This window comes from Podarcis vaucheri, assembly GCF_965113315.1.
Source record: "Podarcis vaucheri genome assembly, chromosome: 13".
Lineage (NCBI taxonomy): Eukaryota > Metazoa > Chordata > Lepidosauria > Squamata > Lacertidae > Podarcis > Podarcis vaucheri.
Genome location: NC_138751.1, coordinates 21,563,535 through 21,575,358, shown reverse-complemented (window position 1 = coordinate 21,575,358; position 11,824 = coordinate 21,563,535). Strand labels below are relative to the sequence as shown.

The following is an 11,824-nucleotide window of genomic DNA, read 5'->3' as shown; positions in this document are numbered from 1 at the left end:
GAAAGAGTTTTCCGTTTTGGAGGTGCTTCGCAAAACGAATTTCCTATGGGCTTGCTTCGCAAGACGACAATGTCTTGCGAGTTCCTGCTGTTTTTTCCCCCCTTTCCCCCCTTTTTCTAAGCCGCTAAGCCGCTTATCAGCTGATCCAATCAGCAGATAAGCAGCTAAAAGCCGCTAATAGCGCTAATCCGCTAATCCGTCAATGGGCTTGCTTCGCAAGATGAAAAAACCGCTAGACAAAGAGAATCACAGAACGGATTCTTTTCGTCTTGCGAGGCACCACTGTAAGTTCTTAACCAGAGGTAGCACTGTACTAGAGACAATCTCAATAGAGACTCTCATTCTTCCACTAAGCCCTTGGGGGTTTCCTCCAAGCCCTCCACAAGGGCAATTCAAATCTCATTTCCATTCTTTGCAACCTGCAAATGCTACAGATCACCATTCATTCCTCAAGGATTAACAGGCGTGCAAATCATCACACACACCTTTGACCTCAAGCCAACATCTGTTCCGAAGCGTAGAAGGGCCTCTATAGGTGGTGGTGGGACATCTTTCAAAACCAGTAATAAGCCATACCCAAGCAACGCATGAAGAAACTCATTTTGATCTGAAAGAACGAACCTCAAAAACCAGTATGTTTCTTGTAGCATAAACCTTCATGGGCCAGAGCTCACTTCCTTAGTGGCATGGCATGCTATCCTCAGCTGACAGATCTATCTATCTGTCTATCTCACATAGGCTCTTCTAGATTGGGCCCTGAATCTGTTGCAGCAAAGAGCAACAACCCAGCTATTCCACTGGAATGTCTCTACAGAAGACACCTGGTTTTACATCCCGGTGCACCACAATCTGAAAACAGAAGAAATAATTTCAAGATAATTTGTATCACATCAAGGTCACTGCAGCACAATGCAGCTTCACTTAATGAACCAGGCACGTGAGCCAAACCACTTATGAGGGGGGTGCAAGTCAGATGGCAACAGGGTCACAAAAAATGCCTTCCAACTTTGCAATTAGGCAGATTTCACAAATGAATGCCCCCCCCCCCGCCTCCATGTGCAAAACAGCCAGCCTTTATGCACCAAATGTGTGACATCACCTCACTGCACTACTTCCTTAGCTGAAATGGTTTTTAGCAAGAATGTAAGTCAGAAGCAAAAACACACAGAAAACAAGGCACCTTATCCTCTGGATCTCGAAGAGAAACTTTTGACTACACCCAATTTCTGACTGCACACGTTCTTGACGCTTCAAAGTAAGACAACACACTCTTAACAGGCAAGAACCTTTGAGCCACCAAATAGGCCAGAACAGAAGCTTCAGGATTTTTTTATTTTTAAAAGTATCCTTCATGACTAACTCTGTTCTGAAGTCAGTAAGATGTAGTTAATACTACTAAAGCAGAGGTTTCTTGAATAAAAAAAACTTTTTCTGATTTCTTCCCTAACATTTATTAAAAGCTGAGTTAGAGCCACTTCTAGTTTTCCCCCCTGCATAAAAGCTTTTGTAAACTCTCCTGCTGCAACAGCTAATATGCCCCAGTTTACCCCTTATTAGCCTTCTCCTAGACCTCTTGTGACATACAGGCAACTCCCCATAGTTACGTTTTGAGGCACCACAATGTAAGTGAAATCACATATATTGGGAACACCATTGAAAAAGCCTCTGGGAACCCTTGAAAAACCATTAAAGTAGAAGGCAGAGATGGGGGAAGGGTTTCATTGTTTCATCCTGTTCATCTGAAAAACACCACATGACTCTTGATAAAGTTAGTGCTTTATAAAAATCCCAGAAACACAGACACAAAAAACTGATCTTCCCCTGTTGCCCACAAAACCACCCGCCTGGGTCCATTCAGAGAGTCCTCATCTCCCTGTGAGTGCCGTGCTCAGCTGATCACAAGTCCATCATTCTTTCCCAGATTGAAGGAACCAAGTGGGGCAGACTTCAGATCAGGACACTAGAGACAGGGACTTTGGTGGGTCGCCCACCCTGAGGAACAACAATGCGATCTTCGCCTTCAGGTGACTCGTGATATTGCCCTGCAGGGAGAAAGAGCATGGCAGGGTCAAGAGGTGTTTGTCCAAAGAGGCTGCGCCAACCTCACGTTAGAGGAAAGGAGGCTCCCGATTGCTTGTCCTCCCATGATTTCCTACATGGTCATGCACACTTCCTAACACACAGGACTTATCAAGACTTAAGACATGTGCCACCCCTGCTACTCAGAAATTGCTCTTGTCGCTACTCAGCTGCAGCCACTACAGCAAAGTGATGAGGTGAAACTCTGGCAGAAGCCAAAAGCTTGCTCATATAATTGCCCAAAAAGGTTTCTTCGTGGGGGACAAGGCATTCTAAATCAAAAAGATGCTTCCAAAGTGAGGTGGTAACAATTGCTGCCCCTGACAAACACTTGTTGGGCAATTTAAAATCACACAGGGAAGCTCCCTGGACACCCACATTTGTGGGACGCCTTCCCTTTCCATCCTAACTCATAACTGGCTGTTACACCAGACCACCCTCTTTTCCCAGGAAAGCTCTATCGTGCCACAGGAGATGAGTGGCTTCCTCATGACACACAGCCACTAATAAAGCAACCCACAATCGTTTTTGCTACTGGGGTGCATGTTTGGTGCAGCAGTTCCACGCCAGGCTTCACAGACCTTAACATCTCAACTCTGACTGGCCAATGGAGGGAAGAGGTTTTACCTTGTACATACAGCTCTGTGCGCTTACGGTCTGCCTGGATGAAGCAAGCCGTAGCCAGGAAGAAGCCGCCACCAATAACTCCCACAAAGGCACAGACCATAAGCGCATATTCAAGGCTTCGGAACTGCGACAGGAATGTTTGGGGGCGATCATCTTGGATTCGGTCACTGATCTGGAAAAGGGATTCAGCAAAAGAACATGCACACCATTATGCAGTGTCAAGTGGAGCAGCACAACCAATAGGAAAGCTGGCAGAATTGGAAATTGGTGGTGTTATTTATTGCTTGTGCTATTTCCTAGCACATAGCATTGCTGAGGCAATGAGTGGCAAAACCCATCCCTACCTCTCAACCCCTCTCTCTCTCTCTCTCCTGGTCTGTAGTGTGCTGTTGCTCAAAACTTGCTTAAAGGAATCGGAGATGCAGTAGTTCTAATCCAACAAAATTATTTCCAACATGTAGAAAACAGAGTATCCGCTAATGCTGTATGTATTATTTATACTGATGCTGGCTTTTAACAAGAATGACTACGAAGTGGTTGACAGGCAATAGAAGTATTTTAACATTTTTCAAAGCCACGCAGTAAAAGCATATAAAATAAAAAATTATTTAATACAAATTTGAGAGCACACTTCCAGTTAACTCTCATAAGACCTGGCAAGATAAACACATTTTTACATGCCTCCAAACACAGCTTGGCAGGCAACATACAAGAAACATTTTGAGAGAGTCTTAGCTCTGGAGTCGCTATTAAGAAGGCCCTGCTCCCAAATGGAAAACAGTCTGTTCTTAAGATGATCACCCCTGGAGCAGAGCTTCAACAGCTTAGGTCCTGGGAGGTTAATATTGCACAAGGTTGCACTGCATCAATTTCCCTCGACCTGAACAAATATTGCAGGATCAGCCTGGGCTCTTTTGGCCCAAGAAATACAGCTGCGTGAGCCTTGCAAGGTATGATCTAAATGCTGGGAAAGAGCAAGTGGCTGACGGCAGAGAAAAGAGGAGCTGCTTGATGGGTAGAATGCCTCGGAAGTCGCAAGCTTTGAAAAGCTGACCAGAAGTGCCTTCTCGCTGTCCAAGCACTTACCAGGCCAATGAGATAAGGGCTCCCAGCATCACCCAGAAGGTGCGACAGCAGGATCTGGAAAGCTTCAGCTGTGGATCGGCGTGTGGGGATGACAACATACTGGGAAGAGAATACAGCTGATTTACTGGTGCCCTCTGCTGGACAGCAAACAAGTTTTAAGGTCGCTTCCCCACATAACTATAAAGCCATTACAAGCCACTCTCTCACACACATTGCTAAACCTCTTCTGGTTGCCCTTCACCTTGCTCCTTTTTTATTCTATACCCACTTTGGTGTCATACACACTCTTGCCAACTGAGGATTTCACTTAGCACATTTGACAAAGGAGCCCAGAAGCCCCCAGAAGCTCATGTAGTCCTCTGTAGAAAAGCAACACAGAGGTGCAGTCCTGTACACCATGCCAACTGCCATGCCAGATAGCAATTGTGGTGGCATAAATATACAGTGGTGCCTCGCAAGAGGAAAAGAATCCGTTCTGTGATTCTCTTCGTCTAGCAGTTTTTTCGTCTTGCGAAGCAGGCCCACTGACGGATTAGCGGATTAGCGCTATTAGCAGCTTTTAGCGGCTTATCTGCTGATCGGATCAGCTGATAAGCGGCTTAGCGGCTTAGAAAAAGGGGGGGAACCAGCAGGAACTCGCAAGACATTGTCGTCTTGCGAAGCAAGCCCATAGGAAATTCGTTTTGCGAAGCACCTCCAAAACGGAAAACTCTTTCGTCTAGCGAGTTTTCCGTCTTGCGAGGCACCACTGTATACCCATGAACCATTGCACCAGTGGATCTATGACACAGTGGCACAGCCAAAATGGGACAGGGATTTGGGCAGCACAAGGGAGGAGAAACCATCATGTTGGAGCTGTAAGAAACGCTACGCTGACTACCCTGCTATTTGCCATGGGCACAGGAGCCCTGGAGGGATGTCCAAGGTGCACACTCGCAGCAATACTTCTAACTCCTCCCTAGAGTAGGCCAGAATTATTGTTTCATTAGAAGAAAAGAGATTTGCCTGAGGATATCTTGTGAATTCTCAGCAGAACTAAGTTTAAAAAAACAAACAAAGCCACTGTCAATGGACAGTTAAACCCAGGGCTGACTCATTCTGCTTGATTTTCTCTGGCTACCACCACATGGGAAAGCAAACGAGAACAGTGCAATTCTGCAACTGAAATAAAAGTCTAGAGTTTTGCACACTGTCTCTTCCCCACAGTCTCACCAGAAGGATGTCCGCCACTATGGCCCAGTTGAGGGAGAGGAAGGTCTCACCAATGAAGATAAATATCTGCAGAGGAAGGAGGGGTGAAGAGGAGAGATGACATTATTTTTGTTTTTTAAAATCCTTTTATTTATTTTTTAAGATTCCAAACCAGTGTACAAAAGTTTAAAAAGCACAGGATGGGCAGTGGTGGGACCCACCATGCCACACCATGGACACTGCCACAAGAAAGCTAGCAGCACCCTTGGGGGTTGTACCAAATTAACAAGGGAAACTTGGGGAGAACTCACGTAGGTGGCAACGATGCTCTGCTTAGCAGTCACCACTGCCAGGAACAGGAAGGGGACAGAGCCCAGCAGTCCAGTTGCACACACCAGGGGATCAGCACGAGGGTTGGTGCGGCGCCAGCGCCGGGAAATCTCCACCCCAGCACTGACACCCAGCACACCAGTCACGCAAGTGATGACGCCAAAGGTGAGGCTGCAGAGATAATGATACAAAGCATTCATAAAAGCACCACAGAGAAGGCTCAGAGCACTTTACATATGGTACCCCACATTGCAGATGGGAGGATGAGAGACAGTAGCATGCGAAGGCCATCTACCAAGTTTACAGCAGGGGCAAGATTCAAGATTTGGGGCATCCCCATTTGTGACCGTCTCTTAGCCCCTATACTACAAACAGCTCAAAGTTAAGAAACACAGAGGTGTCAAAAGACAGCAGTGGTGAACCTCCACTACTGAACCAAGTGTTCCTCAAGAGAGAGCTGAACTGATGTCATGACTAAGGGCTTTATCAGCTACTAACTCACCTATCAGAGTCAGAAGCATGTCCTGAGGGAGAAGGCTGGAGAGTGCCAGCGGCCAGGCGTGAGCGGTACAGGAAAGTTGGTGTCCACAGAGCCAGGGAGCCTGTTACAAAGGCCACAGCTGTGAAGCCTAGCGATGACAATATGAAACTGCGACTGTCCGGGGGGGGGGAGAGAGGGGGGGAAATGTGAGCATAAAACAATAGCCCTAATCATTCCTGCAGTTGAGCAATTGGAACCATCACAGCTATTGCCACAAACATAACTTTCCTATGACCTCACATATAATGCTCTACAAGAGAGTTGGCTCACCCATTCAGCTGCAAAAATACAGAGAAATCAAAGTATAGGCAACCAGGGATGAGCCAGTCCTTAGAAACACTCAGCCAGCCCATGGCAGGATCTCTTTTAGGTCACGGTTTGCCCACCTGTAATAGTGGTGGCACAAGTAGCAAGGTGTTCTCCAGCTCAGGAGGTTACTAGGAGAAAAAAACCATACCAGGGAACTGCAACTGGGGGCAATTTGTGAAACACAGTGTGTAGGGTGCCACTGCCTCCTACAGAGAACATTACTGATGGCACAGTTATCACATCTGCAGAGAGCCGCAACCCTAGGCCTAAAGCCAGGGCAGGGAAGAACATTTTCTGTCGAGGGCTTCATATTATTTGGTATGCCAGGTGGGGTCAGGGCCAGAGGCAATGATGGACAAGGCTATCCCTTTCCCCTCCTTTTCTTCTCACCTTGTTTCCTATCTAGCAGGTTACTGCACTCTTATCAGAGTTGCAGACTGATCACTTTCAGAGGGCTTTTATCTCTTCCTCACTCCATTTCGCCCTTCCCCTTGTCCCCATTTCCCCACTCCAGCAGTGGCAGACTTTAGGCCCTCAAACTTCAGCAGTGCCCTGGATGCTAAAACCTGGCGCCCCCTGCCTGTCACAGAATTGTTCTACACACAATCTACATCATTGTTTTGGTGCTCCCTGCAGAGCAGTGCCCAGTACAAACACACCAGTCACACTACCCTAAAACCACCTCTACCTCAGGACTTCTTTTCTCCAATCATATGAAGCTGAGAGCCTCGTGAAATTAGGCCAAAAGCTGCATAATGGGCCTTGGACCACAGGCTCCCCACCCCTGTCTTAAAGCAACTCCTTTTCAAGGGTTCCGCTTTCAATGAACAGCTACTGCACTGGCCTGTTGGCTCTTATTATGTTACAAAGAATGTCGGGGCACTTTCTCGTGGATTAAACAAGTCACTGACCAGGCCTGCTGGACCTGGTGCAATTTGAACACACCCCCTAGAACACATCTCAACATCTGCTTATAACTGCAGGGGAAGACTAATAATAGTGGACAAGCTTATGCTCAAGGGAACCTTCGCTACCATTACCAATTTCCTTAATTAAGTTCCCCAATACTCTGAGGAACCAAATTTCAAAACCACCTCTATAGAGCACTCTGGACAGGTACCTGTCAGTCTTGCTTTGAAAGCCCCCACAAGAAAGAAGACTGTACATTTTCCCTAAGTGGTTTGTTTTGCTTCTCAGTTTCTTGTCCTTTATCACTAAAGAGAATATCTACACTGATCTGGAATCAATGAAACTAGGGCAAGGAAGCTATTCCAGAATGGAAAGGTGGGATGTGGCCTACATTGCAGCAGTACATTAAATGGCACCCATTACTCACTTGCGGCTCAGGGCCCGCAGGTCAGCTACCCAGGAAGTATATTGCAGAGGGGCATCTGAGTGCGTCTCCACAGTTCCTCGAGGCGGCTCCCGCACCACAGTTATCAACAGTATCACCGCCAAAGCCCCCAGGGCTGGTGTCACCTGTATGAGAAGATAATGATCTAAGTTGGAGGCATTCTAAACAGAAGAAAATAAAAACATGTGTGCATAGGTGCACAGCAGACAAGCTTACTACAATGTGATGAAGATGAGCTGAACTGCAACATGAACATAAGGCAACAAACACTAACCAGTACAATTGTATCCCCATCCTACTCACCCGCAGGGCCCAATGCCAGTCTTCAGCCACATCTTTCACCTTTGAACCCACTATGTAGCCCAGTCCACTGCAGGTGAAAAGGGAGAACAGTCAGACCCCCACTCAGGCAGGCTCACCTCTTTCTGTGAAAGCCAACTAGGTTTGGTCATTGCAGCAATGGGGGAATGCCAGAGGTCAGCGGCAGAGCGCCGGCCTTGCATGCAGAAAACCCCAGGTTCACTTTCCAGCATCTCCAGATAGGGCTGGGAAAAGAGCCCTGCTTGAAACCCTGGAGAGCTGCTGCCAGTCAGTGTAGACAATACTGAGCTAAATGGGCCAATGGTCTGAATCAGTTATATAAGGCAGCTTCCTATGCTCCTATTCCATGCCTTATGAACACACACATCTTGCTTTGATTGTTGCATAAGGCTGATTGCCAATTTACAGTAAACAGATGAGTATCTCTAGTTCAACTTCACTACAGTGCATACCCCGCCCTGAAACAGACCACAGGGTGTTCGCACCTGCCCACAGGTATGGCGAAGTAGAAGATGCTGAGCATGCGGGATCGCCGGTCACCCACAAACAGATCAGCAATAATGGTGGGGGCAATAGTTGAGTAGCTGGCCTCTCCCACACCCACCATGCCTCGGGTCAGCAGCAACAGCCAGAACATCTAATGTGGAGAAAACAAACAATAAACTGAGGAGATGTAATAGTGTAGCTATAAATCTGAAACACACCCCTAAAGAACCTCAGGGCATGCAGTCATGTATGGGTGCAAAGAATACTTTGTAAAGTATTCTTAACCCCTTCTCAGAATTACAGTTCCTAGGATTCCTTGTTTGGTAAGTGTGAATGTCAAGAACAGGTTTCAAACCTGTTCAGCAATACTTTATAAATAGCCACTTTTCTGTGGCTTGTGACAAGTAAGAATCTCCTCTAGTCAATCAGGCACAAGGCCTTCCAAAACAGTTTCTTGCCAGCTAGCAAATGTTTGTGATTTTATCCAGAGTTCAGCTTAATGACACAGAGCTTAAACTGAAGGAAAGCCTTGCACCTTCCCAATCTCAAGAGGACAGCTGTGCCAGATCTCCTGTGCCCCACAAGCCTCAGTGCTGGGGGGTGGAAGGGAAGACACACAGATCCCAAACCCAAAGTTCTTCCCCATGCCTGGGTGAAAACTAATCTACAGAATCTTCTCCCCTGCCCCCATACCTCCTTGGGAATGTAGCTGCTCCCCAGCGTCACTATTGACCAGAAGGTGATCCCAATGCACATCAGGTATTTGCGATTATAGCGATCCCCCAGGTAACCGAAAATTGGTGCAAGTACCATATAGCTACTAATAAAAACTGAGAAGAAAGAAATAATTATTCCCAGTGGCAAACACTCCTGCTTCAATAGCACTGCCCTTACAAAGTGCCTGGTGGGGAAGAACCAAGCCCCACCACCCTACTCACCTGTTTGTAGGAGCCCTGATTTGCTATCATCAATTGTAAAAAATGCCTCAATGTCAGGAAGAACGCCTGAGATAAGGAAGAAGGATCACAGTGTTAATACTGAGGAAAGACAACTAAGTATCCTCACCCCAAAACAATCTATCATGCCCTTCATTATCTAAAGTTAAGGATTGTTGTGGGTGGGGAGAAAATCAACCCCTCATCGCTCTAAAACTTACAGTGCCCACCCACCTGACACAGCTGGGAAGAGAAGTTCCAGCTACAGTCTCATAGCACCCCAGCACCCTTACCAGCCACAGTGAAGCGGTCCATGTAGTTCAGTAGGTTAACAAAGCAGAGAACTCCCACAATGAAGCCAGCCCGTGTAGAGGAGATGCCTGTGAGGGTCTGTACCTCTTCTTCCCCTTCATGCCCAGTTTGCAGACCATCCTTTCCCTCTTCCTCTGTGTCATCTGCCTGGGTCAGGATTGGGGCCGTATCCACGTAAGGTTGCCGCTGAGATGCCATGGCCAGCGGCAAGAACCACCCACTAGAGAGACAATATGAGACAGCCAGCCCCTTACAAACCCCAAAGAACTGCAGGGGAGAGCAGCAAATCTTATGGCAGTTACAGAAGAACTTAACTAGGGCGAGAAAAAGAACCAGAAGACGACGACGACCAGAAGAGAAGGCCAGTCAGTAACACAAAGGCAAAACACACCCACTGTTCAGCATTAGATTCTTATTTCCCACTCCCTTATTTATTTATTTATTTATTATGTTATTATTATTACATACATATATTGCTATAATGTAAACAAAGCCAAAGATGAATTTAAGGGTAGCTACTCCTCAAAGTCACATCTCAGACTGAAGGGAGAAAAATGACAACAGGCCCCTTTCCCCACCAAGCCTGACCTCACCCTAAAGCTGTAATTAACCTGTAGCCCCCACCCGCAAACGCCCCCCTTTCGCCTCTCCCAATTCTAACCTGAGAGTTACCCAGGGAGGGAGTCCCGTCACCCGCTCTCCCCGGCCCTACCAAGGCCCCTCCAGCATCTCACACGCCGCCCTCCCCGGCGACGGACGTACCCTGCCTGCCACCCCCTCCCCACTCGCCGGAGCGGCTCGGCGGGATCACGTGACGGCTCTTTTCCTTGCCCTCCTTTCACGAGCTTTGATTATCATGTGACTCTTCTTCGTCCCCGCCCTTTCCGCCTCCCGACCCCTGGGTGCCATGGCAACAGAGCCGGTCGCCCGATTGCCTTCCGCGTCACCAATACAAATACAGGACGCGCCGCGCGCTCTCTCCCGCCCCTCAAGACGTCAGAGAGGCTAGTGTGTGTGTGGCGGCGGCAGCGTGGGGGTTACTTCGGTTGTCATAGTTACCAGCCCAAGCCCAGGCTCCCTGCCCCTTCTGTGGAAGTTTGAACGACCCATAACGGGTCCCTGCCCTCCTCGAGGCGCGTTCCTTCGTCGCCATGGTTACCAGAGCGCTGCGGCCTCCCCGCCACACACCTGGCGCCTTGTTTACTGCCGCCGTCTCGCTATCGGGAAAGCAGCCAGCGCGCCTTCCGTCACGTCTCCAAAGCACATTAAACTCCATAATCACTTCCCGTCACACGCCTCCACCCCAAAATCTGTGACAAACACTCCCTTGAGTAAGAGAGGCGACATGACAGACGTTTGCCAACACCGTGCATGGATGGCATGGATAGAGAGATGGGTTTCTCCCTCGCAGCGCTCGTGGGCATCCCTTGACGCTGGACGCTGGGAGAAATCAGGAGCGGCAAAATAAAAAGTACTGAATTTCCCCCAACACACGATTAAAAAGTTTGGAACTCCCACCCGCAGGAGTTAAGGAATGGCCACAAACTTGGATGGCTTTAAAAGACTTGTCAGGCAAAAACTTGTCAGGCAGGTTTGTCGAGGACGAGGCTATCAAAATGGCTGGGTTCGCCAGCTGCTGGGAACAGGAGACAGGTGATGGGCAGGGTGCTGTGGTGCTCCTGACCTGCTTGCAGGCTTCCCACTGGCCCCTGTGAGGAGAGGCTGCTGGACTAGAAATCCGGATCCAGCAGGCACTTGCATTCTTATGAGTCACTATCCTGAACGTGAATGCTTTATGAGAGATCCCACACACAACCAAGAGGATTGGTAACGTCTAGAAGTGGGCAGCGGCGTAGCGTGGGGGGTGCAGGGGGGACTGGCCGCACCGAGCGCAACATCGGGGGGCGCGCTCGCACTCGCAGCTCTCTGCCCCTACCTGGCTCGCTCACTCTCTCTCACTGCAGTGCTGGCTGTGCGAATCCGATCCAAGCCGCTGGGTCGCCGCCCACTGTGGAGGGGGTGGGTGCCAGGCGTGCGGTGCGGAGCGCTGAGCGCGGGAGAGAACCACACCAGACCAGACCAGGCAGCAGCAAGAAGAAGCTGGCAGCGGCGGCAGGTTAGGGGTTAGGGGGTGCAAATTACTTGCCTTGCCCCGGGGGCTGACAACCCACGCTACGCCACTGGAAGTGGGTAACCCTGTTCAGTCTGTTACAAACAAAAGTGGTACCTCAGATGTAATAGGTTTGTTGAGGC

At 48.6% G+C, this 11,824-nt stretch overlaps 1 protein-coding gene across 3 annotated transcripts; it reads right to left on the bottom strand.

Moving 5' to 3' along the window:
- Nucleotides 1-1,764: 1,764 nt before the first annotated feature.
- Nucleotides 1,765-10,463, bottom strand: SPNS1 (SPNS lysolipid transporter 1, lysophospholipid). 3 transcript variants are annotated; one of them, XM_082197020.1, is made up of 13 exons: nt 10,334-10,463; nt 9,553-9,791; nt 9,263-9,328; nt 9,018-9,154; nt 8,324-8,475; nt 7,821-7,887; nt 7,500-7,642; nt 5,816-5,968; nt 5,295-5,484; nt 5,005-5,070; nt 3,793-3,891; nt 2,707-2,878; nt 1,765-2,042 (listed from the first exon to the last, which is right to left on the bottom strand). In XM_082197020.1, the coding sequence occupies exons 2-13, from the start codon at nt 9,767-9,769 to the stop codon at nt 1,948-1,950; spliced, it is 1,557 nt and encodes a 518-aa protein (XP_082053146.1). In that variant the 5' UTR covers nt 9,770-9,791; nt 10,334-10,463; the 3' UTR covers nt 1,765-1,947. The 3 variants fall into 3 exon arrangements, with proteins under 3 accessions (XP_082053146.1, XP_082053145.1, XP_082053147.1); XM_082197019.1 differs by having other exon boundaries at nt 10,233-10,381; XM_082197021.1 differs by having other exon boundaries at nt 10,244-10,359.
- Between the last annotated feature and the right edge of the window lie 1,361 nt (nt 10,464-11,824).

Coding starts and splice junctions, on each gene's coding strand:
- SPNS1 (XM_082197020.1), bottom strand. CDS start 9,769: ATGGCATCTCAGCGGCAACCTTACGTGGATACGGCCCCAATCCTGACC. Junction 7,888..8,323: donor TTCGCCATACCTGTGGGCAG/GTGCGAACACCC, acceptor TTTCACCTGCAG/TGGACTGGGCTACATAGTGG. Junction 2,879..3,792: donor GCCCTTATCTCATTGGCCTG/GTAAGTGCTTGG, acceptor TCCCTTTTCCAG/ATCAGTGACCGAATCCAAGA.